This window comes from Notechis scutatus, chromosome 1 (genome assembly GCF_049901735.1).
Source record: "Notechis scutatus isolate UNSWTSFEM ecotype Mainland chromosome 1, rNotScu1.2, whole genome shotgun sequence".
Lineage (NCBI taxonomy): Eukaryota > Metazoa > Chordata > Lepidosauria > Squamata > Elapidae > Notechis > Notechis scutatus.
The window spans coordinates 324359167-324386936 of NC_142009.1; the positions used below are offsets into that span (position 1 = coordinate 324359167).

General features: G+C 44.1%; 1 protein-coding gene across 1 annotated transcript; it reads right to left on the reverse strand.

Moving 5' to 3' along the window:
• Nucleotides 1-227: 227 nt before the first annotated feature.
• On the reverse strand, nucleotides 228-15549 carry ISYNA1 (inositol-3-phosphate synthase 1). Its single transcript, XM_026670972.2, has 11 exons — nucleotides 15429-15549; nucleotides 14245-14365; nucleotides 10326-10487; nucleotides 8435-8564; nucleotides 8052-8245; nucleotides 5450-5599; nucleotides 4168-4383; nucleotides 2500-2664; nucleotides 2231-2344; nucleotides 1723-1937; nucleotides 228-787 (listed from the first exon to the last, which is right to left on the reverse strand). The coding sequence occupies exons 2-11, from the start codon at nucleotides 14356-14358 to the stop codon at nucleotides 589-591; spliced, it is 1659 nt and encodes a 552-aa protein (XP_026526757.1). The 5' UTR covers nucleotides 14359-14365; nucleotides 15429-15549; the 3' UTR covers nucleotides 228-588.
• Nucleotides 15550-27770: the final 12221 nt, after the last annotated feature.

Below are 27770 nucleotides of genomic sequence, written 5' to 3' on the forward strand. Positions count from 1 at the left end.
GCACACGGGGTTGCATGAGCAGTTGTCATGCACATATGTGCAGGGGTGGGGCACATGCACGTTACATTTTGGGGGTGCACATGTGTGTGCGCTTTGGGCACTTGGTTAGCCATCCCTGCTATAGATTGTACAAGCCACAGAGATCTGCATGCCAGAAGGGGTTGGGATAGCCTTCTTAGCCGACAATGAAAGGTTGGAGGTGAATATCACAAAATAACCAGGACCTGTCATCTTTCAGTGTGTTTATTCCAATGTCACCATTAAAAAAAGGACAGCCAAATATATCTAAATTTCTGAGCTAGAGGAAAGATACGACTATAGTTACATCTGATTTCAAACATTCAAGCGTTCAAATTAAATTTCATTCGTAACAGGTAAGGACACAGTAAAAGAAGGTATGTTGCCTGTCCCCAAAATACAGCTTTGCCACTTACTACATAAAAATCTAAGTAACCAAATATAAAAGGGTTTTGGGTGGGTGGGGGAGTGTCAAGGAGGCAGACAGTCCAAGTTGTAAATCTGGTCTGGTTACCATACAGTGTTGACTAGTAGTGGAGCATGCTGTGGGCTTCTAATTTTGCAGGTCACTTAAGTGCGGGCACTGCAATCTGGGAGGCCATTGCTTTCAATGGGATCCACAAAGCCATTCATGTGGGGGGCTGCCTTTTTAGGAGTGGCTACCCAAGCTGGGGGCACAGGGGAATGGCCATGCTTTGCACAGCTCCACAATCTCTGGGTCTTGTATTCCAGCTGCATGTGGTTTTGAGGTGGGAGCCCAACGCAGGCCCTGTGAAAGAAAGGAAAAAAGCCAGCAGGTTAACATACTTTCCTTGCAAGCAATCATTCCCACTCCCAAACACACACACACGGTTTAAATTTTCAGTCAAAAGGAGACAGGCTGATACCATCATGCAGGAAGAAAGGGGTGGTGGTGTGTTCTGCTTATAAAACTCAAGGGAGGACCATGAATTAAAACTGTTGGCTAGGAAATCTATGGCTGAGGAGTAACACAGACTTTAAGGAACTCTGCCATAAAAAAAAGGGCTTTCTGGCTTTTCAGAAATTGGTTAAGTTCACAAAAATAGGTGTAACAGCAACTTGTAACCATGACAACTAAATACAAATCAGGGGAGGGAGCTATCTCCAAGTATCAGGTCCTTGGGGAAAACAGGAGGGCTGTTGTCTGTCTTAACATGTGGGAACCGAGTGCTACATTTTAAGTTAAAGTTAATAGGTTTAGGGGCTAATGAAGGGCCCGAAAAAGAGAGAAACCAGAGACCTGCAAGGAAGAAATGTGCAGGGTTACCATGGTGACTCGAACACAGTTCTCAGCAGGCCGAGTCAAACAAATTCAGGAGTTGCTATGGTTACCTTCACAACTCTTTGCGGGAGATAGGAGGTTCAGAATTGTGAATAAAAAATGAAAGAAAATGCTCCTTTTGCAAACTCCAAAGAGCAGCTGGGAGTGAACCTATGTAACCGGAGCCCTGATGCATCTTCCACTCTCTTTGAGAATTTAATTAAGCCTCAACTAGCTTTAAAATTAGTTGTGTTGTTTTAGCTGTACACCACCCAGAGTCACACTGAGAGTGAGGTGGGTGGTACCCAAATTTGGCAAATAAAGTGTAGTAGTATGCAGAGCAAGTACAGATTTCCACTGTGACACAATTCATATACAGCTGGTTGCTGCCCCAAGTTCAGGATGTTATCCAAGAGGGTTACCTGAACAGGTTCTCAATGGCAGCCCGTTGACGGAAGAGTGCATTGACCACTGGAGCGCCTTTAGGAACAAGGGGAGCCTTGCAGAGGAAGCTCAAGAGGGACAAGACGCTGTGAAGGGGCTCCGGCTTGGCATCTCCTATGCCCACCTGGATCCGTTGGCAGAGTTCAGCCAGAATGACCAAGTCCAAAATTATGGGAGCAGCCAGTAACGAATCCTGCAGAACACATCAGAAATGCAACTCTGAAGGTTGTTCCAACGTAACCATTCCTTCACCACCACCACCACCCCGGTGTAGGAATTCCAGGTGCACCAATTTCCTAAATTCGGAACTGGCAGTTCTCCCCCTGCCTGTGGGCTAAGCAAGAAACGGAATACCTCCTTTCTATGCTCCTCCCCTTCCAATCGCTTGAACGGGGTTGCTGGAAAAAATAATCCGTAATCTCCTCTCCAATATAGGGCTTCCAGAACACGTCTGCCTCACGTGGAATCCTAAAGCGTTGTACCCACCTCGCACATATTGTGAATGACGATGGTGTTGGTCCCCCCCAAAGCGATCTCTGAGGTATATTCATCTAGTGCCCGCTTGCTGTCACCGATGTAGGGCACGTACTTGATCACCACCTGTCCGGGGAGTGTGCAGTGGTGTCTATGAGCAAGCAACAAGTAAATAACCCCTTGCAGCTAAAAGAGATGAACACCCCTGATAATGCACACCACACAACTAGGTTGGGCCACGATCACCGTTGCCCCAAACCGTGCCACTGCCTCCTACTCACGCAGTGATCCGGATGTTCCCCTGGCCCATATAGGACGGGGTTCGACTTCACCATGTCATCCACCACATTGCTCTTGGAAATTTCTTTGGCGCGGAACTGAGCTGGTGCAGACAGGTTCCTTCCATCATTGTTGCCCAGGTGGTTATAGCTAACAATGGAGACTGGCTGTAAGGAAGGAAAGGGCAGTTGTTGAAAACGTGAGGTTTCTAGTCTTTTAGTATGAGCTTTTGGGGGAAAACAATGAGAGGAAAGAATGCTACTCCATATGCATATTGCAAAGCAATGACTGCTTGCTCAATTTGGGAGATTACATCCTTTTGTTCGTCTTTGGAAGAATGGCATTTGCATTCCCATTGAGATCAAGTTACAGAGCCTGCTTACCTTTGCACATAGATTTTAATGGAAGGGATACCTGAGGCCAGAGATCTCCCATGGTCATTTGTAGACTTGTTAATCTTTCTCCAGCTTTTCAACTATTCCTGAATTTCATTAACTAAAAGCGAAAGGTTTCCATTTCATATGGGAGGTAATCTGCCTTGAAACAATCCCTTCCAGATGTGCTGGCCTATCACACCCATCACCTCAAATTCAGCCAAAGGGCAATATAATTGCAAATGCGTCAGGAGGATAGCAGTAGCACTTATATACTGCTTCACAGTGCTTTACAGCCCTCTCTAAGCCTCAGCATCTTGCCCCCAACAATCTGGATCATTTTACCAACCTCGGAAGGATGGAAGGTCGAGTCAATGAGAATTGAACTGCTGGCAGTTGGAAGAATTAGCCTTCAATTCTTCATTCTAACTACTGCGCCACCACAGATATTCGCATGGGGGAAAAAACTGCCCATGCTCAACCAGAGATTTGTTCTATTTGAAATTGGCATAAATTTAAGAACTTTCTGGAGGTCTTGAAGTTCACATATCATTCGAATTACAATTACAAAATATTAGCATTATGAAGTACATGTTCATGGAGTTTCCTATTTTTTTTTACCCTGAGCCTGTGAATTTTTGCGTGGTTTGCAATATGAAAATGTGTAAATTGGTTCCAGCGAAGATCATACAGGTAGCCTTCAACTTATGGCTGCAAATGAGATCGGAAATCCAGTTATAAGTTGTTAACGGTCACACGCTGAGACACCCACATGACTGGAACTGTTTTTCCAACATTTTCCCCCAAGTTCTTAAGAAAACGCAGTAATTGTTAAACATACGTGGCAGTCATTAAGCAAATCAATTCAATCAAATGGCAGTTTTTGCTGGAACATAAAAAAAATGGGTTTGCAGCCACACTGACTGCAGAATGCCATGACTAGTCATAAAAAGTGACCAGTTGCCAAGCACTGACATGCAGCCATATGCCTGGGGGGAGGATGCATCTATGACAGCTGGAGGGGTGTTATAAAGGCCATAAAACACCTGTCCCATAGCTGGCATGATTGCAGGGCGAGAATCACCTGTACTAAAGTTATAGCACAGGTGGAAAAATCTATGCCTCCTCCCTATGTTTTTAAACTACTGTTCCCAGCATCCCTCATCATAAGCTGTGGGGTCTGGGGTTATTAGAAGCTGGAATTCCACCACTTGTGGGAGGCCATGTATTACCCAATCTTACAGAATAACCAGCAAGTCCAAGGGCATCATGTCCCATCCTACTGTTGTCACTCACCTTAATGCCAGAGCTGATGAGGAAATCCACTAGAACTGACTTGAGCTTAGTCTGGCCAGATTTGAAATCGTCTCCGGCTATAAAGACTCCTTGCTGGGTAGCAAGCTCCATAACTCCTGGCACAAAGGTGTTTTGTGGGGAGCCATTGATGTAGGTACAACCTTCCAGGATACTTGCCACAGCGAAGAGTGTAGAAGGAGAAACCTCCAGGCCAGCCTGGGGAAAAGCATCAAGAGGTCAGTTGGTCAGGAGGCTGAAAGGCAGAGCTCCTCTTCTGCCCCTTCAGCCCACAGAGACCCACATCTTCAATGAACTATTGTTGGAAATGTCTATAAATTAGAGAAAGCACAGAAGAGGGCAATGGAGGAGGAAGGACTGAGATACAATCTGGAGTACAGAATAGCTGGTTCACACATTGTATTAAGCCAAGATACCAGCTAGAACTGGCTGGGTTCATTCATAAGGTCAACCCTGAGCTATTATGAACTAAACTGGCTGGGTTCACTTATCTCACTTAAACCAAAACACAAATATGTTTAGGAAAGTGGATAATACAATTCTTTTTGATGAAATACAAAAGTTGTAATATAACTGCAAATGCTCAGGGTTGTCTGAGGATTTTGGAAATTGTAACACCTGTACATCTGGGGGGGAAAATGGGATTGGACAAGGCTGCACAAGGTAATCACAGTTAAATAAAGCTGAATATTTCTCTCCCTCAACCTTTGCTACAAATGTGTTCCTTTAAAACTTAGGCTATTGTATTTTCTTTCTGCAAAAATCTTTCTCTTAATTATGTACCACAGCTAAAAATTAAAGTAGGCGATATTTGGGACATACTTACACCACAATTATAAGTTGGTTTTCCAAAGCATTAACCTCCCTAGCATAGTCAAGTAGCTGAGAAAACATACAAATATACTTTCATTAAAAGCCTGGCTCATAAGTCGTATGTGATGGGGTGGGGGAGGAGAGTAGATGGCCAACTAACGGGAATAATAAGTTTTTAATTGGTTTAGATTTGTAACATGTAGGTGCCTAATCTCAATGCAACATTTCTAAAAACTAAAGTTCAAGTAAAGGAAAAGGAATATACATTTAAAGCACGGGTGTCAAACTCGATCGTGTCACGTGACATACGGTTTTGGCTTTTGCAGAGGGCGTGGCCTGCATGTGACGCATCTGACGTGCAGGTTGCCAGTTTGATACCCCTGATTTAAAGGAACAAGAAGAGCCAATATGGGATGAAAGAAGCAAGGAAATAAATACACTCATATCTCACCTCAATTGTTTGGAGTAAATTGCTAGCTGTATCATTCACACCAGGATGGATTTCACAGAAGCACTCAGTGTTGGCTGTCCAGAGGACAATCACCTTCTCCACCTGACTGGAGTTCTTGAAGTCCTGGATATCACGGCGAATCCGAGCCATCTTTGGAGGAAAAAATATGTAAGCAAAATGTCAGATCTTTACTACAAACAATGAATTGCATTGATGCTTCTCACAAAGAACTAATTCCAAAAAGGCATACCAGATTCCTAATCAAGGCACTTAAGCCAACCTTTATAAATATATCCTGGATGCATCACAAACAACTATTACTGTTTGTAAGCCACCTAGAGTCACTAAAAGGGTGGCAATATAAATTCGCTAAATAAATAAACTACCCATAAATTTGGATCCAAATAAGCAGGATCTAATGCGAGAAATTGCCAGTTCAAATGACCCAGCAGCCTTTAATAAACCCCTTTCTTCTCCCATCTGAAATAAGAAGGTAACATCCAAGCTGAATAAGATAATACATGCTATATACTGCCCACTTGGGAAAAGCCCTGGATAAAAGAAAATAAATTGGGATTTAACTAATCTAGGCAATTTAGATTATATATAGTACTGCTGTAACATTTGCATCCTTAATTTTTTAAATTTCTGTTCAGTGCCTAACAATGCCAGCAATTTCCAAGCAAGTAATTTCCAGCAGCAACTGGGAAAGGCCTCTTACTGAAATAGGACCACAGAGATTGCCTGCAAATTGTTGGAGAGAATATTAGGCCTAAATGGCCTAAGGAGCTTCCTAGTTTAATGGGAGGGAAAATTAGACAGCTATGTTGTACTCCTAGAGCATCTGGTCCTGTTGTTAGTGAAGAGTGGCAGATATGCCAAGTTTAATCTCCAAAAGTTTTGGATAAAAGTATTTTTAAGGTGAAAAATAATCCCTCAGTTCTTGATCTGCTTTGAAAATGTGCATAACTAGGAGAGCTAGTTTGGTGTAGGAGTTAAGGCCTAAGGCTAAAAACTGGGAGTTTCTGAGTTCTAGTCCTGCCTCAGGCACAAAGCCAGCTTGATGACCTTGGGTCAGTCAGTCACTCTCAGCCCTAAGAAGGAGGCAATGGCTAAATACTTCTGAAAAACCTTGCTAAGAAAATAGCAGGAATTAATCCAGGCATTTATCATGAGTCAGAAAATTGACTTGAAGACACCTCTTCACCCTGCAAAAATCATCTCTTGTGTAGGTTGAGAAATCACTTTGCAGTGGTCATGAACCTGTGACCTGTATGTCAAAGGAGACATGCCAGCATTCATCAACACCTGATAACAACTATTCATGAAAGCACACCCATTCGCATATGATTATCAGAGGTTACAGAGGCTGCACAAGAATGGTGTGTGCTCTTGTGAGTCTCTAAAGTCTTTAAAATTCATGCGAGGATGGAGCATACTTTCACATGGTTTCCAGAGGCTGCGGAAAAGCGTTCTCCAAAGCCACATAAGAATGGAGGGCCTCGTGTGCCCTGGAGCTGCCTCCAATAGGCCTCAGGGGCCTGTCAACAGAAGAAAACACTGCCTGAAGATAAGTGGTGCATGGGCAATCCTGGGGAACCCTGGGCCAGGGGTTGGGGGGGAGGAACTGCACAACTCCCCAAGCCTTGTGCTCCGTGACAAATGGTGCAAGGCAGCCTTTTAAAGTGGCAGAGGTGATGCTAGAACTGATGCTGAGGCCCAGGGCCAGCCTTGGTGCAGCCAGGTGCTATGCTCAGGGTGACCTAGGTAGAAGGGACATAGTTTTTCTGTTGTTTGGGATGGGGTGGAAGGTGTGACACACCAGCAATGTCCATATTTTTGTCATGCTGAATTGAAAAGCTCACTACCGCTGGTTTAATGGTTATGGCACTAGACAGAGCAGGGAAATCCAAATTCTGTCCCTGTGTTAGACATGGAAGCCAGGAGAGTGGCTTTGACCTGGCCACTCTCTTAAACCTGGAAAAAATGCTCCCAAGAAAACAGCTTGGACCTGTCCATCTCATTGCCAAGAATTGAGATTCAATAAGAAGCACCTGCAGGCTGGACAGAAATGCAAAAGCTGTACAACAAATTCCTCCCCCAAAGCCTTGAAGGAAGTGCCCCAAGCACACTTCCCAAAATTGCTATTCAAAATAACCAAATGGTATTTTTATTGCAGAAGTATTGTACGTATTTAATTCAGTTTGAACTTAAATCCAGTTTTGACTAATGTTTTTAAGCCTAGCCCTATCAAAAATGGATCTCACCATTTTTTAGAGGGGCTCCTTTTAAAACAGACTTCTGTTAACCTGCTGCACAAATGAATATTGAGCTAAATGAGCCGTGGTGGCACAGTGGTTAGAATGCAGTACTGCAGGCTACTTTTGCTGACTGACTGATGACTGCAATTTGGCAGTTCGAATCTCACCAGGCTAAAGATTGACTCAGCCTTCCATCCTTCCAAGGTGGGTAAAATGAGGACCCAGATTGTTGGGGGCGATAAGCTGACTCTGTAAACCGCTTAGAGAGGGCTGTAAAGCACTGTAATAAATCTAAGTGCTATTGCTATCAAGGACTGAGTAACTTTACGCCTTCTACTCACCTGCTCAGCTTTGCTTCCGGTCAGAACATTGTCAGCTCTTTCTCCCTGATTGGCAGCAATGAACTTCGGGATGTAGATGGAAGGCCGAGGCTTCAGGCCTACCATGTAAGGGCGCAGCTGTTCTTGAAGGGCCCAATCTAAGACCTCAGCCCTGCGCATGGCATCAGCCAAATTCATGGAGGAAATGTCCCAGCCTAGCAGGATGAAATTCAAAATGTATTGGCCGCCTATCTTACCACAGGGTAAGGCCCATACCTTAATATGACTACCTACTTCCATTTTTTGCCTTTGACTGTTCTCCTCATTAAAGTATGCAACTTTAAAAAGAAGGCAGGCAGACCCCCTTCCCTTGACATTTTTTCCTCCTCCAAACCAGCACTTACCATCAAAAACAATGTCATTAGGATGCACCATGGGGAGCATATCACGGAAAGGAATACAGACATCTCCAGAGGGACCGGTCCCGAGACATACTGTGGATGCTTGTAAAAGAGAGCCATAGTAGTTGGCATGCTGAGGGGTAGAAGCGGGGAGACCCGGCATCAGATTAGGCAGAGGGTGAAGCATTGAATGGAACCACCTAATGACGTTATCCAGCATGGACCATTTGCTTTTTATATTACATTTCAGAAGCCTAGAGTTGGAAGGGGCTGCCACCGACTCCTACCTGAGCACCCTAGATAGCCTTTAATTTGGTCTTCTAACCCAAGGGGGAAAACTTGACTCTTCTATCACTTATGGACTTCAACTCCCAGAATTCCTGAGTGAGCCATAAAAGGTTCCCCATCCCTGGCCTACTGGTTTTTCAGTTGTGGGGGAAATCAATTTTTGACTTGAGTGGGACTGTTTAATATACAAATGTAGGACAGATAAAGAATATGTCCTAGGCCAGGGTATGGGGAACCAGTAGGCGAAGGATGGGGAACCTTTTACGGCTCACTCAGGAATTCTGGGAGTTGGAGTCCATAAGTGATAGAAGAGTCAAGTTTCCCTACCCCCGTTCTAACCGAATAGGCTCCATTTGAACATATGTAGAGAAGAGGACTGTCTGCATAATTGTCCCCTCTGCTGAAAAAGCACTATTCTGAAAAACTTTTAGGAAGTGTTTAATGTTAGGGAAAAGAGACACGGTCCTTTCATCTGCACTTCAAAAGATTTCAGAGCAGATGAGGAGAATGGCCTAAAATTGCTGGAAATACTGGAGAACTTGCCTGGTTCATCCAGGACACTTGAGGAGCAGAGTTACACAGCAGGCAATTTCGTCCAGCATCATCAGACCCACCAGGTTGCACAGATTTTGGGGGGATGCCTTCAAATCAGCATTGAATCCTGGTGATAGCCTGGACTAGTCCTTCTTAGCAAGGCTTTTCAGAATTGATCTGCCATTGCCTCCTTCCTAGGGCTGAGAGAAGATGACTTGCCCAAAGTGACCCACCTGATTTTGTGCCTAAGGGGAGGACTAGAACTCACAGTCTCCCAGTTTCTAGCCTGGTGCCTTCTTAGACCAAACTGGCTCTTATACACAATTTAGAGACATTTAGGAAAAACATTAGTGGGAAAATAGCTGGTCCCCACAAGTCCACTAAGATTTCACTTTATATGTGAGCATCATACCCTATTATTTTCTCCTGCCTAAATTATCACCTTTCAAGTCCTTCAAGTCATGTTTAGTACAGATTTAAGACATGATCTTTATATCTCCCTTTCCCCATAAAATTAAGGTCCTTCCACCATCCAGACAAGGATTTATTCAGAACCTATGAATACTAGAGGAATGCATGATTAATATGTAACATGTTTATATTTTTACCTTATAAGTTACCCTATTAGTTTTCCACCTTTCCTGCTAATCTTAAAATATAAAAACATTCCTTAATATACAAGGTTAAGTACATAACATTCTAATACAAAAATTCTGGTTGTTTTTTTTCCTGAAAAGGAAAGGTGGGAGAAAAGATTATCCCAAACTACTTGAACTCAAATTTTGGGAGTATAAAAACTGTAAATATTTTCCGTTTAAAAAATCACTAAAATTGAGCAACATAGTCACCTCAAATGCTAGGGTAGGATATTTTACCAAACCCATTAAATGCCATTTATGAAACCTGGTAGAATATTCCATAATGTTTATGTTTGGTCTCCTCTCACTAGGAGTAAGATAAAGCTTGATATTCATTAGACTTTGGAGATTATAAACTAGTTTTCCTGCTCACAATTTAAGTCCCTCTCAGAAAACGTGACACATATAACCAAGAATCTGAATGGCTCACTTACCTTTTGACCCCTCTTGGTCATCCAAGAGAGACCCAGTCTATTGGCCAAAACAGCAGCAGTCACTGTTGTGCCATTGTTTCCCCCCCAGCCAACAAGCATCACACCCAACTTGGGGACCCGCAGGCCTGTGTGGAAAGTGAGATCAGTAGAAGTTGGCTTGACCTGTGGAAACAGCCCACCATAGAAACCTTGTGAGATCAGAAGCTCAGTGAGGATAAAAGGAGTCAGCAAGATATGCTAACTCCAAAACACAAAATCATTCTTATTTCTACTCCTACACCATTTGCCATTATTTAGGTTAGTGTTTCTTAACCTTGGTGACATTAAGGTATGTGGATTTCAACTCCCAGAATTCCCTAACCAGGATGCTGGCTGAGGAATTCTGGGAACTGAAGCCCACGGACGAAAGGTTGCTCAAGTTCAGAAACACTAATGTAGGTGAACGATTACAATAACAGCTCAAAATTCCAATGGATCATAGAAAATTCTCAAATTCCCAAATTCTCTTCTCCTTGTTAACAAAACCCCTACGCTTGAGCAATACTGTGCAGAAGGTTCTTAATTCATCTGGCTGAACTGTCTGCTTCCATTTAGAAATGGTACTTTCAGATTTTATTGCAGTCAGGTTAACTGAGGCACCAATAGGAAGATGGATCACATTCCCAGATGACCTTTGTTGCTGGTTTGCCAAGGACTTTAGGGTTCCTAATCTACCTTCAAAACCCCTTCCTAAATTCTGCGTTTACTCCAAGAAACAATCCCCTTTCCTCAGGATCAGTATAAAATTCTACCACCTCCCTCCCCGATGCCTGTAAGTTGGTTTCTTTGACAAAATAGGGACTAGTCTCAAAGAAACCAACTTACAAGCATTCCAGTTTATTTCCCAAGCAAGTGGAATGTCTGGAAGCTTTCTGATCTAGCTTAGCCTTTATAACATAAGAGGCCTAAAGCCAGTAAGTGAAAGAAAACAGGCAAGGATGACATTCAGGCCTCTTCTTCACCTCTGCCCTTTATACTAGGGTCACCTAGCCTCTTATTATTTCTCAGCCAGATGTCTGGTCTTTACAGTTCCTTGTATGTTCATTTTCTTTCTGTTCCCCTTACCTTTGCTTTCCACTTTTCAAGACCTTTTTCCAACTCTGTCTTCTCATTGGGCAATTTGGAACCTGTGGGATCCCTGTAAACCTGTAATCCCTTTCGTTTTTTCCCAAAAACCTGAGACTTTCATTACAGATTTTACTAACTCTGTAAGGGGTGCCCTACTTGAAAAAAAAATTAGGTGTCTTCCTCTTCACCCATTGTTGAAGAACAGGTGGTGTTCCTTTGGGTCTTAATGCAATGTAACATCCATTTAAAAGCTTCTGGATGATTTTTTCCTGTTTAATTTTGCACTACTTTATTTATATTCAGACACCTAGGATAGGAAACTGACAGTTGCAATCTGAATTCTTGTTCACAATTCCTGTCAGCCACCAATTCTCTTTTCTAGAATATTCTCTGCCATCTTCTTTCTACACTGCTCAAAAAAATAAAGGGAACACAAAAATAAAACATCCTAGATCTGAATGAATGAAATATTCTTATTAAATACGTTGTTCATTACATAGTTGAATGTGCTGACAACAAAATCACACAAAAATTATCAATGGAAATCAAATTTAGCAACCCATGGAGGTCTGGATTTGGAGTTACACTCAAAATTAAAGTGGAAAAAAACACTACAGGCTGATCCAACTTTGTTGTAATGTCCTTAAAACAAGTCAAAATGAGGCTCAGTAGTGTGTGTGGCCTCCACGTGCCTGTATGACCTCCCTACAACGCCTGGGCATGCTCCTGATGAGGTGGCGGATGGTCTCCTGAGGGATCTCCTCCCACACCTGGACTAAAGCATCCCCCAACTCCTGGACAGTCTGTGGTGCAACGTGGTATTGGTGGATGGAGCGAGACATGATGTCCCAGATGTGCTCAATTGGATTCAGGTCTGGGGAACGGGCGGGCCAGTCCATAGCATCAATGCCTTCATCTTGCAGGAACTGCTGACACACTCCAGCCACATGAGGTCTAGCATTGTCGTGCATTAGGAGGAACCCAGGGTCAACCGCACCAGCATATGGTCTCACAAGGGGTCTGAGGATCTCATCTCAGTACCTAATGGCAGTCAGGCTACCTCTGGCGAGCACATGGAGGGCTGTGCGGACCCCTAAAGAAATGCCACCCCACACCATTACTGATCCACCGCCAAACTGGTCATGCTGGAGGATGTTGCAGGCAGCAGAACGTTCTCCACGGTGTCTCCAGACCCTGTCACGTCTGTCACATGTGCTCAGTGTGAACCTGCTTTCATCTGTGAAGAGCACAGGGCACCAGTGGCGAATTTGCCAATCTTGGTGTTCTCTGGCAAATGCCAAATGTCCTGCACGGTGTTGGGCTGTAAGCACAACCCCCACCTGTGGACGTTGGCCCCTCATACCACCCTCATGGAGTCTGTTTCTGACTGTTTGAGTAGCCACATGCACATTTGTGGCCCGCTGGAGGTCTTTTTGCAGGGCTCTGGCAGTGCTCCTCCTGTCCCTCCTTGCACAAAGACAGAGGTAGCGGTCCTGATGCTGGGTTGTTGCCCTCCTACGGCCTCCTCCACGTCTCCTGATATACTGGCCTGTCTCCTGGTAGCGCCTCCATGCTCTGGACACTACACTGACAGACACAGCAAACCTTCTTGCCACAGCTCGCATTGATGTGCCATCCTGGATGAGCTGCACTACCTGAGCCACTTGTGTGGGTTGTAGACTGTCTCATGCTACCACTAGAGTGAAAGCACTGCCAGCATTCAAAAGTGACCAAACCATCAGCCAGAAAGCATAGGAACTGAGAGTTGGTCTGTGGTCACCACCTGCAGAACCACTCCTTTATTGGGGATGTCTTGCTAGCTGCCTATGCTTTCCACCTGTTGTCTATTCCATTTGCACAACAACATGTGAAGTGGATTGTCAATCAATGTTCCTACCTAAGTGGACAGTTTGATTTAACGGAAGTGTGATTGACTTGGAGTTACATTGTGTTATTTAAGTGTTCCCTTTATTTTTTTTGAGCAGTGTACTTTTCCAGCCACATTACCACTGGTTAACAGTTAACTGCTCCATCCTGATTAGCCCCTCATGTCTCATTGGTGATTTTCCCTCTAAAAATGTTCACATTTCAGCAAAATGTGAAGTTCAGCAGAGCTTGTCAATATTCGCTTCTAACAACAGTACTGACTGGATATACACCTCAGACAATTTATTGCTACCATCCTCTTCCTTATCATCTAATGCAGGGCTGTCAAACTTGCAGCCCCTGGGCTGGATGCATCACACACTGGCCATGCTCACGCCCAATTTAACAAAGGAGAAAAAAGTTGTAATACATCACGCGGTAATGCCGTGATGATGCAAGTTCGATACCCCTGATCTAATGATTTGGCTAGTTTTCCCCCAGTGCCTTCCAGATGTTTATCTCTCATAATCCCCCACCCAGCACTGGCAAAGCTGAATTTGACTGCTTCAACTGACTTTAACTGTGCGTTTTCCTATTTGAAGCACAAACTATTGTGATTTTTTTTCAACCAAGAAAAGCCAGTGTGCCCCCATCTCAGGGCCATCTTAACAGCATTATGGGCCCCAGGCAAAGCAGTGTATTGGGGCCCCTACGACAACTACTCACAGGAATAAAAATGTAAACGGTCGATAAAATTAAATAAATTTTTGCATGTTAGTATTAATTTTAAAAATGCAGTAAATGTAATATGTTGCCGTATTTATATGATACAAGGTGCACTGAAGGGTTAACATACACAGATTAGTAAGGGGTCCCTGAGCTCATGGGGACCACAGGCAAGTGTCCATCAGGCCCATATGTTAAGAAAGCCCTGCCCCCATCTTACCTTGGTGACACCATTCTCCTGGCAGACCTGTACTGTGTCATAGATGTACTTAGCCTCAATGAACTCCTGAGTGTACTTCACGTCTGGGCTGTCCACTAGAAATGATGTTGCCATATTTGTGCTGGATCAGGAAGGATGGGAACAACCGAGTTAGCCAGAGGTTTAACTCTCTCCTCTAGTTAAAATTGGACAGAGTTTGAGTTACTATTCTGTTCAGCTGGAAAGGTAAGATGCCTCTCTAGGGCAGGCAGCTTGCAAAGTCCTTTTGCTGAGGACTAAAGGGCTAAACAAGGAGCCTATCTCAGACTAGGCTGCTTAAGTCTTTCCCAGCAACCTATACCAGGTGGCGCAGTACTGCAGGCTCCTTCTGCCGGCTGCCTGCAATTTGGCAGTTTGAATCTCACCAGGCTCAAGATTGACTCAGCCTTCCATCCTTCCCAGGTGGGTAAAATGAGGACCCAGATTGTTGGGGGAAATAGGCTGACTCTGGAAACAGCTTAGAGAGGGCTGTAAAAAGCACTGTGAAGCGGTATATAAGTCTAAGTGCTGTTGCTGCTGCTATAGACACGCCACAAGCAACTCTTCTCTATGGGGATCCTAGGTTTGAAAAAAACGATACTTTCTCAGGATATTCAGCCTATACATGGCAGGTGAGAGAAACCCCTTCTAGACTCCCAGAATAAAGTGGGAAAAGTTCAAGGGAGACAGGACAAGGGAAGGGGGAGTTTCTCCCGCAGGTGGCGGCGGAATCCCTAAGGGGAGACATGCAGAACAGCAACGGGGCTCTGCAAGGATCCTGGCTTTCCTTGCCAAGCCGAGAGCCGTGGACCCGGCCCGGCCTCCTTCCCACAGTCCCTTTAGACACCCACTCCGCCTTTCCTTTCTTTTCAAGCGGCCAGGTAACGCCGAAGGCTGGAGGGGGACCCCGGGGAAACGCCGCCCGCCCACCCACCGTCGTCGTCTCCTCCCGACCGAACCGGCTCCTTCGGTGCCCTGCTTCAGTTGCCCGCTTGCCTCGGGCCATTTAAAAGCATGACTCCCGTCAGAGCAGGAGGACAAAAGGCTGAGCGGAAAAGGGGGCGCAGCCGCCGCTCTTCTTCCTGAAGGCCAGGTGCCCGTCCTCCTTTCCCCCCCCCCACCCAGCAAGGCACCCCGAGCGGCTCCAGCTTAGCGCAAAGACCCACCTCGAGCTTCAACGGTCGGCTAAGTGAAGTCCTACTCGCCGTTCCAGCGCGCCGGGGATTTATTAAATCTCAGGACCCGCCCACAACGCGAAGGCTCCGCCTCTTCGGGGGGGGGGAAACCCTGCATCTTCCCCCCCCCCACCCCCCAGCTCGCCCCTCTCGCCCGGCCACGTGCGCTGGGCTTGTTTGCGCTCTGGCGGGGTTGCGCGCCCCTTCTGGTCTGAGGCTCGGTGGGAATCCTTATTTCTGAAGCGAAGCCGGAGCGGAATTCGGGGTGTCTCTGAACAGGTCAAGCTCAGCTAAACCGTGCTTAGCAATCGAACTGCTAGGAAATCCTGGGTTGGGAACTTGAGCTGCCATGCTGGAAAGAAGACCGTGGCCATGGTGCATAGTGCACCCTTCGGAAACGTCAAGTCCCAGAGTTTCCCAGCAAGACTGACTGTGGAATTCTGGGACTAGAGGAGAAGAGAGGAGAGTTGGAAGGCACCTTGGAGGTCCTCTAGTCCAAGGGTCTCCAACCTTGGCAACTTTAAAACGTGTGGACTTCAATTCCCAGAATTCCTCCTCCAGTCATTTTAGCTCAGGAATTCTGGGAGTTGAAGTCCATGCATAGTTGCCAAGGTTGGAGGCCCTTGTTCTAGTCCAACCCCTTGCTCAGGCAGGAAATTCTATACCATTTCAGACAAATGGTTGTCCCATCTCTTCTTAAAAACTTCCAGTGTTGGAGCATTCACAACTTTAGGAGGCAATTTGTCCCACTGGTTAATTGTTCTGTCAGGAAATTTCTCCTTAGTTCTAAGTTGTTTCTCTCCTTGATTCGTTTCCACCCATTGCTTCTTGTCCTGCCCTCAGGTGCTTTGGAGAATAGCTTGACTGCCTCTTCTTTGTGGCAACCCCTGAGATATTGGAAGACTGTTATCATGTCACCCCTAGTCCTTCTTTTCATTAAACTAGACATACCCAATTCCAGCAACCGTTTCTTTATATGTTTTAGCCTCCAGTCTCCTAACCATCTTCATTGTTCTTCTCTGCACTCTTTAGAGTCCATAAGTCTTAGAAGTTATCAAGTTTAGACATCCTTGGTGTAATGGTAAAGGTGTTTACCTAGAAGCTAGGAGACTGAATTCTAGTTCCTCTTTAGGCATGAAAAACTGGCTGGATGACTTTGGCCAATCACCAGGAAACCGTGAGTTCTAGTCCTGCCTTAGGCCCGAAAGCTGACTAGATGACTTTTAGCCAGTCATTCTCTCTCAGCCCAGTTCGCCTCACAAGGTTGTTGTTGTGTAGAAAATAGGAGGATGAAGGAATATTAGTCATGTTTGCAGCCTTTAGTTACTTATAAAGCAATAAAGGTGGGATAAAAGTCAAATCAATAAATAAACAAGCCTCTTCTGAGTTATTGCAGTAGACATGCATACCTCTCTCCTGGGAATGCATCTATCAGGAGTTCAGCTCAACTAGGAGATAGCTTTACTCACCAGAACAGAAGCTGGGATTGATTCCCTGCCCTAGACAATGGTTAATTCTTTTGCTGAGATCAGGGCCACAGAAGAATCAAAATCTTATCCCAAATATGTTTCTGTGAACCACAACCTAGAACCATTCCAAGTTTCCTTTTGATTCCAGCTTCCTTCCAAGGTGCAGTCCTAGACTATTGAATATGGAATTTAATACTGTAATGGAATTTGTGGACATTTCTGAAAGGGAGGTCTTTAATCCCAGATAAGAAGTGGTGATTTTTGGACAGTGTTTTTTTTTATTATTATTATCTTAGTCATTCTAGGCCTGGTCTTCCCTAACTGCTCTTAAGATCCATTGCATTAAGCTAGATAAAGTTTTAGCTCTCTGGAAGCAAAAAAAGGAAGACTTGCAAAGGTAATCTGGTTTTAAAATCCTCTATCATTTGACCCCATTCCTTTTGGGAGAACTGGCAAGAGATCACAGTACTGTAGCCCTGGAATGTCCCCTCTTCACACACACCCCCCATCACGATTACATTCATAACAATTTGTACTTAAGCCTGTTTGTGTTCTGAAAGGCCCCGCAGGGAGAGACTGCTGCCCATTGTTCTTTCGTCCAAAAAAACATAGTTGGCCTATATGTGTGTTGGACCAAGAAACAAAAAACTTTTTTGTGAGCTTTCAGGTTCTACAGAACAAGGTTACAGAAGTTGAGAAATGGACAACAGTGTAATCTAAAACATTGGAAGAGGACCATATAATCCAAAATTCAGCAAGAGGGTCTCTAAGTCTTGTGTTTTTCAACCTCAGCAGCTTTAAGGTGTGTGGACTTCAACTCCTAGAATTCCCCAGCCAGCATGACTGCTCAAAACCTCCAGACAGGTGTCAGGCAATGGAGTCAAGGCAATGGAGAGAGCATCCTTGAGCAAGGGGGTTCCCTTTTGCCTTGAAGGAGATAATGCATCCTCAAGAAACCATCACTTGACCATACAATATTGGCTGTTGGAAGAAGAGGTCTTCTCCAGGCCCCTTCACTAGGGGATCCAATCAGTGGGGGGCCTCAGGGGTGGCCTTTATAACTACTATCCTCCTTCTATAGAACAGCATCTGCCCCTCCCCTCAAGATTGGTATATCCAGCACTTTCATGAGTTGTAGAAAGGCCATTAAAATCTGAGGGGTGTTTTTTTTTTTAAAGCAGGGCAGAAATTCTATGAACTCTTTAATGGGGGTTTGTTTGAAATAATAGGGGGTGTGATGCTTCCTCAGCTAAGCAGTGGTTAAAGATGCTAAGCTTGTCAGTTAGAAAGCTGACGACTTGTGTTCAGGACCCAAGGATGAGCTCCCATTCCTTATCCCAGCTCCTGCCCACTAACAATTCCAAGGCATGCAAATGTAAGTAGATAAATAGGTACCACATCAGCGGGAAGGTAACAGCATTCTGTGCGCCTTAGTGTATAGTCATGCTGGCTACATGACCACAGAAATGTTTTCAGACAACGCTGGCTTCCTCAGCTAAGCAATTGAGATGAGTACCACCCCTAGAATAAGATATGACTGGACAAGGGAAACCTTTTCCTTTACCATTACTTTTTGTTTGAAATGGATACTTTTAGCAATCTTTGGCATTAAGTTATAATACTACCCTGGGATGCTTCAACTGTCTTAAGTACATGTCAGTTGCCAAGCGCCTCAGTTTTTATCACATGACCACAGGGACAGTTGTAAGTGTGAGAACCAATTATGTCGCTTTTTTCAGGACCACTGTAACTTTGGTTTGCTAAACAAATGGTTGTAAGTCAAGAACTGCCTGTAGTCACTTTTCAAGTGTTGGAAAATAATTCACCCTGTGGGAAATGATCATATTCTTAATAGCTATTTAATTTAATTCTGTGTTTATTTAAACCTGCTTGTTTGTTAGCGGGTGCTGATTGCTAGCAGCAGAAGACCCACTTCTCAGCCTGCCCATGGCAAGAGGGAGGAAGGTCCTTCTGACTTTAGAAACAGCACCAACAGAGTTCTGCATCTCCTCCCCCCCGCCCCCAACCTAATTCAGTTGAAGATGAGGAGATGCTTCTTCAGCTTATTTTGCACTAAGAAAGATGATTTTCATCTGGGACACCCATGGTGCAGCTGCAAGCAGTTTCAGTGCTGGAATACTGGTTAAGAAGCTACTTTCAAGGTCGGCCTTAATAGCAATAGCACTTAGACTTAGACTGCATCACCAGTAGAGACCTGCAAATTTCTAGGTTCTATCATATCACAATACCTAAAATGTCAACATCAAAAATGTCCTCAAAAAAGCACAACAAAGTGTTCTTTCTGCACCAACTCAGAAAGCTCAAACTACCCAAGGAGCTGCTGATACAGTTCTACAGAGGAATTATTGAGTCTGTCATCTGCACTCTATAACTGTCTGGTTTGGTTCTACAACCCAACAAGACAGATACAGACTCCAGAGAGTAATTAGGATTGCAGAAAAAAAAACAATTACTACCAACCTGCCTTCAATCAAGGATATATCAAGTATATTGCATGAGTTAAAAGAGGGCTGTGAAAATATTCACAGACCCCTCACATCCTGGACATAAACTGTTTCAACTCCTTCCCTCAAAACAACGCTATAGAGCATTGCACACCAGAACAACTAGACACAAGGACAGTTTTTCCCTGAACGCCATCACTCTGCTAAACAAATAATTCCCTCAACACTGTCCAACTATTTACAAAGTCTGCACTACTATTACTATTAATCTTCTCATCACTCCTTATCGCCCATCCCCTCCCACTTGTGACTGTAACTTTGTCGCTTGTATCCTTACGATTTATATTGACTGTTTCCTAGTACGATTTGACTGCTTATTGTACCCTATGACTAATATTAAGTGTTGTACCTTATGATTCTTGACGAATGTATCTTTTCTTTTATGTACACTGAGAGCATTTGCACCAAGACAAATTCCTTGTGTGTCCAATCACATTTGGCCAATAAATAATTCTATTCTATTCTTATATACTGCTTCACAGTGCTTTACAGCCCTCTCTAAGCGGTTTACAGAGTCAACATATTGCCCCCAACAATCTGGGTCCTCATTTTACCCACCTCAGAAGGATGGAAGACTGAGTTACTCTTGAGCCTGGTGAGATTTGAACTGCCAAATTGCAGGCAGACGGCAGCCAGCAGAAGTAGCCTGCAGTACTGCATTCTAACCACTGCCTCACCACGGCTCTTATGTGAGGGTGCTGGCTAGCAAGGCTTGCCCTCTCCCCCAGTACAGAGGCCTCCTTTGTTAGGGATAAGCATCTAGCAGCAAAACCTGTGGGACATGTATGTTAAACAGCTACCATAATTTAGGGAACAGCTCTTCTGAGGTAGGAGAGCTTCTGTGGTCAGCCTTGCCCCCTCCAGAGCCCAACAATAAAGACGACCTTGGAAGTTGCTGTGTAGCAGCATCTCCAGGATGAAGCTTCGCTTGGAGAAGTGGAAAAGATGACTTTTGGCCACCATGACCACAAAACCCCACTTTGCTAATTGCCAAAAAGTGAGTGACCTTGAAAATCAGGAACCATATAAAATAAGTATGTATATGCAGGTCTGCTGGTTCTTTAAGCAATGCTGAATAATATTCTAAAGTTAGTAAAATATTATGGACTAGATTTGAAAATACGAGAATGAATGATCTACTGTATTATTCCCCACAGCAAGGAGAAGCTGAGATGGTTAAAATAATCCTTTTATCCAAATAAAGAGATTATATTTAATTTTGTCTCTGGTTTGAAATTGCTTCCGGATGTTTGTGTTTGCAGTGGGGTGGGGGGAATGAAACTTTGGTTCTGTTTTTGTAAACCGGGCAGGCTTATTGTTATAGAAATGGCTGGTTCATACTGTTTGTTTAAAAGCAAAAAGTTGTGGTTGTAATGTTGCTACCTTCAACTGTGCCAAAGAGATTCAGAAGTTGCTGCCTTTTTCCTGTTTCTTCTCCCGTTACACTATACCCCCTTTTTTCCCCTTCCTCTCTTACTTATCATTTTTTTTCTTTGTATTTTATACTTCGATAAACTACTAAAAAAGTTAAATTGGAAAATCAGGAACCAGGGGGGAATGCCTGCAGCTGGCAGACATAGTCAATAAAAGCAAGGGGCCCTTTCACACACAACACCACCAGCCCCAGAAACCTTGCCAATGCCTACTTTGCCCAATGGCACAGCTGGAAAATCCCTCTTTAAACTCCTACTATGGTAGGCATGAGCTGAACATGGCACTCTTCATTGATGTTGCTGTATACACACTCACTGAGGTATCTCCATCTGCTTAGCTCTTTGACTTATTATGAAAGAAAAAGATTCTGAGGATATTTAGACTTCAAAAAGGAGCCTGAGAGAGGAATGCTAAAACTCCTAAGTTCATGAAAACATATCATCTAGAGGAAGATCAAGGCTGTTCTCCTACATCCAAAGGAGAAGAATGCAGAATAATTAAGAGGAAGGAATGTTAGGGGAAAAATGGCCCAACATCAAGAATAGGTGGACAATGGAATCATTTACTTCAGGAGGGAATGAATTTTTCTCTGAATATGTCCAAGCAGAATCTAATACAAGGTTTCTCAAACTTGGCAACTTTTAAGATGTGTGGACTTCAACTCCCAGAATTCTTTGCTGCCTGGGGATTTCTGAGGAATTCTGGGAAATAGCCTTTTGTTAGCAATCAGATTAGCTAGCTTTCACTGCCTTTCAGAAGCAGATGAGAACAGACCTCTTCTGGAGGAGTTTTGGGGAATTCTGGGAGTTGATGTCCACACATCTTAAAGTTGCCATGTTTGAGAAACCGTGTTCTAGCAGTTCATTTCAGGAATGCTTTAATTCAGATCCCTGGATGGAGCAGTGGTTGGATCCAATTTCTTCAAAGCTTCTTTTTGTTATATGACGTCGATGAAGCTTCTGCAGTTTTGATTCTTCCAGGAAGGTTAACACAGCCTTGTTTTTTAATGTGAGTTACTAACAGATGCTACCCACTGAACCAAGCAAAATTGATTGGCGGATATCATATCCTGGGAAAAGGTTTAAGGACATCCAACCTTTCTAAAAAGTACAGTTCAAAAGGGAAGAGATTCCTGCAGGATTGGGGCAGGGGTGAAGCGGGAAACTGATTTTGCAAAAGATGAGTGGATCTCATGTGCAGCAGCTGCTGATAAGAAGAAAGCAAATTCTACTCTGCATTATTGTTGTTTTATTAGTGAATGTTCATTTGCATAGCATTTATGCCCAAATAAACCAAGTTCCAAAAAAAAATATCAAATAATGAAAATAATCAGGCCAAGGGCAGGGTAGAGTTATGCTTACGTGTGATCATGCTTGGAAGCACCAAGTCAAGCAAATTTCTCTGTAGAAACAGCTGCAAAGAAGGGGAAACTGGACATTATCTTTAATAGAAGACAGAAGAAAAAGCGTTTTGTAAGGGTCAGACCAACACGTTCTTTTGTTCGAAATAGGTGACCAACATTTTTCTTACAGCATGGCAGAGCTACAGCCATGAGGCGAAAAGTGAGCAAAAGGATTGATAACCAAAAAAACCCAAATCACAATACCTTTCTCTAAGTTTAAAGATGTGCCTTCAGAAGTTGTGGTTGGTCCAGCACTGGAGATTTTTAAAGAAGGGATTGGATCACTGATTGTCTGAAATAGATATAGGGTTTCCTCCGCAGTGGTGGGATTCAAAAAATGTTACTATCGGTTCTGTGGGCATGGCTTGGTGGGCATGGCGTGGCTTGGTGGGCGTGGCAGGGGAAGGATACTGTAACATCCCCATTCCCTCCCCACCCCACTAACCTGCTTTCCGGCTCCCTTCTCCTGTGCAGGGTAACGAAAGAAGACCCAGCCAATCAGCTGGAACTCGGGAGGCAGAGAAGAGATGGGGGCGTGGCCAGGCTGCAATGGTATTTGCCGGTTCTCCAAACTACTCAAAATTTCCGCTACTGGTTCTCCAGAACTGGTCAGAACCTGCTGAATACCCACCTCAGGTTTCCTGCTTGAGCAGGGTGTTGGATTACAGGGCCTCCAAGATCCCTTCCAACTCTGTTATTCTGTTATGGAATTGGATTTCAAGCTCCTATTGGACTTTATCTGAAATAGGTGCAGAAAAGGAGATTTAAAATATTTAAAAGACTGGAACAGGACCTTAAAATCTTGACTTTGTCATCTGGTCTGGGGCCTTGGCAGCACACGGGAGATCATGTAACATTATACTGATCTGAATGTGGAATGCTATGAATGTTCTGATCAACTAATTTTATGTTATGGGTGTGGTTTTTAAATATTGGGTGTTTCAATTTGGTTTCGATTATCAATTGCCCAGAAACTTATTCCTTTGTTTGAATCTTGTCTTTATTATTTCTACAAATAACTCAAAGCGGCAAATATATCCAACACACTTTCCTCCTCCTATTTGCCCAACAACAACCCAGTGAGGTGGGTTGGATTGAGTCTGAGAGAAAATGATTGCCCCAAAAATCACTCCGCTGGCTTTCCTGGCTAATGCAGGACCTGAACTCATGGCCTTCTGCTTTCTAGCCTGATTCTTAACTACTACTAGACCAATCTGACAGGTACGCTGGTATATGAGACAGGAGGCCATATGCATTAATTAAATAAATAAATCCCAAGAATGTTAACATTTTCCTATGTTTCACCCTTTTATGATAGGGAAGAAAAAAGAGAGATGTGATTAAACCCTACAAAATTATCTAATGGCCGGAGAAAATAGATTGTTCACTAACCATATGTTGTTGGATGAGGCCAGTTAAACCACATCAGTTTAGCACAAAGCTAATTAACAAAGTAGCTTTCCTTTTTTCACCTCTCACTACCTCACTTTATGCAATGTTTTCATCAGGACAGGTGGAGACACTTAGAACCAAACAAAGCCACTTTTATTTTCTAAGAATGCCTTTGCAGGCTGCCTGGGCCAGGAAACCTTTTTTTTAAAAAAATGCAGATTATACTGGTGGCTGGAGCTTTGCACAATGTCAGCTTCCCTTTGGGGGGAAAAAACTGCAACTTCTACAAAGCAAGCAGAGCAGGGAACCTTCCTCAGGAAGTCAGATCCGAAGGGTTTGCTTCTTTGCCTTCCACATACAGTAATGCTTTCTTATTTTTAAACATTGTGACTGTCTGGAGGTAAAAAACAACAACCCACAATTCTTTCTTCTTATCAGTAAGGCAGTGGCTTCGTTCGGAAAGCGAGGGCCTTGTTTGCTTGCAAGGGAAGACTGGGAACAGTTTATTTAATTTCTCCCCTCCTTTTCCCCCCACCCCTCCCTATCCCATCATACATTGTTCAGTCCTGCAATGAGGAAATCCGAGCTCTGCATTGGAATTCCCCAACCTCAGCAAATTCTGGGCTCCAAAAATCACATTTCTTTGTCTGGGTTATTTGGTCCCATTTAGCGATGCCAAGTTGAGTAGATTTCCACTTGTTTCCTTAGCCACAGCAACCCCAAAGCTGCTCTGGCTATCAGCCAACCAGAGGGGAAGGGAAGGGGGCTCCCCATTTCTCCTGCCTAATTCTTCTTGACAAACCGCAGTGCTGCAGTTTCTCTCCTTCTCTCTCATCTCCACGATTATAAGAAAGTTACCCATTTGTTTCTTAGTTTGTTAAATTTGTTTGGTGCCTATCTCACTGTGGGGCTATACTGGGTGGTTTATGACAATACAACGGGAAAAATCACAAAAATGTAAACATAACAAAAAAGGAATAAAACCAGAGGCGGTATTCAGCAGGTTCTGACCAGTTCTGGAGAATCAGTAGCAGAAATTTTGAGTAGTTCGGAGAACCGGCAAATGTTTGTTTGTTTGTTTGTTTGTTTGTTTTGTCAAGCAATTATAAGATAACAGGTATAAGTATAAACATAGTTAAGAATACATAAAATGGATACATATAAGGAAAAAAAACAATAGAACAGGGACGGTAGGCACGCCCCCTACAGACCTCTTAGGAAAGGGGTGAGGTCAATAGTAGACAGTCTAAGGTTACAGTTTTTGGGGTTTGGGGAAGAAACCACTGAGTCAGGTAGAGCATTCCAGACATTGACCACTCTGTTGCTGAAGTCGTATGTCCTGCAGTCAAGTTTGGTGCGATTAGCCTTGAGTTTGTATCTATTGTTTGCTCTTGTATTGTTATGGTTGAAGCTGAAGTATTCATTGACAGGTAGGAAATTGCAATATATATTTTTATGTACCATACTTAGATCGGACCGAAGGTGGCGTAGTTCTAGGTTCAAGGTCTAGAATTTCAAGTCTGGTGGTGTAAGGTATTCTGCAACGAGTAGAGGAGTGGAGAACTCTTCTTGTGAAATATTTCTGGACTTTCTCAACTGTATTCATATCAGATACGTAATGTGGGTTCCAGACTGATGAGCTGTATTCAAGTATTGGTCTAGCAAATGTTTTGTATGCTCCAGTTAGTAGTGTGATATTACCAGAGAAAAAGCTATGTAGGATTAGGATAACAACTCTTAACGCCTTTTTGGCAATGTAGTTATAGTGGGCTCTAGCACTTAGATCATTTGAGATGAGTACTCCAAGGTCCTTGACAGAGTTTGGATCATCAACAAGGTCTTGACTATTCAGCTTGTATTTTATTTTCGGATTTTTTTTTTGCCAATATGTAAGACAGAGCATTTATTCGTTGAGATTTGAAGTTGCCATTTGTTTGACCATTCTGATACATAGTCAATGTCAGCTTTGAAATTCAGCTGCCACATTTTTTTAAGAGAGTTGGAGGAGTTGAAAAGTTCAAGGTTATTCTGTATGGTGTATTAAGAAATTCCAGTGGCAGTTAATTGGTTCTCGTGATTTATGAAGTGTGGAAGTGAGAGGAGAGAAGGGAGGAGAGAAGGTGGATTCTGTGTAACGCCCCCCAAAAAATTTCACTTTGGGAAATTGCCTTTGACATGCCAGATCTGTTTCTAAATAAATCAATTGGAGAAAAAATGTCTCGGAGTGATTGATATCATGGATACTTTCTGGATGCCTTACATTTATTTCCCAAAGTCATTTTTTTTAAGGGGTTGGCTGATACCCTGGAGTTCTTTTCCCAGAAATAGAGAGAGATCAACAATCAGCCGAAGTTGAAGATGTGCAGGGGGGAGCGTGTGGCGGCCCTCCCTCCGGAGCATTATTTGAAACTGCCAGCCCTTGTTTGGAGGAGATGATGGATGCTTTCAGGATGGCAGTAGGAGAAAGAGATTTGGGAGCTATACTGAAGCGTTTCCACTCAAGAAGTTGTTATAACCCAGATGTAACCCAGCTGTCTGAAGAGAAATTTTTCTCTAGCCCCAGGCATATGGCTATTCTGTCAGATTGGTGGGAAGAGAGACAATTGGGGTCGGAATTCTCTCAAGAAGACAACCCCCAGATTATTCCTGGAAGTCCATCAAGGGCAGATTTACATCAACAGTTCCAGAATTTAAAGGTGACAGGTTTGGTCTCACAGTCTGTTTGGACGAGTGGAAGCTTGAGACCACCCATATTCACTTACCCAAGTATCGTGAGGAATGAGGAGACTATACATATGCCAGTTGGTGGAAGCCAGAAAGAAGCATCAACTGACAGAGGTATGTTGCAGCCCCCCCAGGCAATCCCCTCATTTTCCAGAAGGAATTTTGCCCCCTTCAGAAAGTATCCCTCCAGGGTGGGGATTTTATCCAGGCCAGGGGTGGATTCAATGCCAATGGCAGCCAGCACCAACACAGCCCTGGTCTGAAGGGGGGTTGCCCAGAGAGCAGACAGCAGCCACTTCCCCTCCACCTGACCAGGGAACCAGGCCACACCCATCTTCCTCCTGGCAACCACAAATGCAGCCCCAACTGGCAGTGAGGCCACAGGGACCCCTATTCCAGAGAGGCACCACCCAGCCAGGATACAGGGGGCCTACCCAGCCTACGTACACCACCAGGCCAGTTCCTTTAATTCCAGTACAACCTGCAGAGGCCTGGCCTGTGCCACCTCCGCAACCACGACCCAGGCCGGACCAAATACCCTTTAAGGCCATATTTGATGGTCGCCATGAACATTTCAATTACTTTCTCACTCGAATCTGATCCCATATAGAGTAATTTGGAGATCAATATGCCACAGAGCGCGATTTGGTTGCGGCCATAACAAATGAGATGAATGAAGGGGATGTTTCAGACTGGGTGGCCCAACTACACAATGAACAAGCCCCCAAATTATATGATGTAAACGGATTTATTCAATTATTAAGACTGAGATTTAAAAATCCAGACAGGGTAGCAGAGAATGAAGAGAAGTTAATGGAAATGAGGCAAGGCATGCAACCCTTGTCAGAATTCATTTGGGACTTTAGAAGGGTCGCAAGCCACCTCATGGATTGACCTGAAAGAATGACTACACTATTTTTAAAAAGCCATTGATCCAGAAGTAAAGAAGGCCTGTGAAATTAGGGGAATCCCAGAGACCTTACAATCATGGTATGTTGCATTACTCAGCTTAGATTGCAGCATCAACCCACACAGGAAACCCCTTCCAGCAGCCCTGACTAAGAGAATTGTGGCCGGACCAGCCGAAACTGCTCGTACCCGACTCACCAGGGTGCTGAAATGTTACCGATGTGGCCAAGCTGGTCATAGGGCAGCAGACTGGCCCCTGCTCCTGTACCACAAGCTCCGCAGTCGAAGCCTAATACAACTGTTAGAGGTTGGAAGAATCAAGGAAGACCTCCGGGTAGGGGTGGGTTCGCCAAACACAGCTGGGAAAGCCCCCTCTGCGCAGATGGGAGCAACGGACCACCGGACCGACACCACATCCCCGAGAACCTGACCTGCAAAGACGACCCAATGGTGAGTGATCCCATCATACCTTTTACAG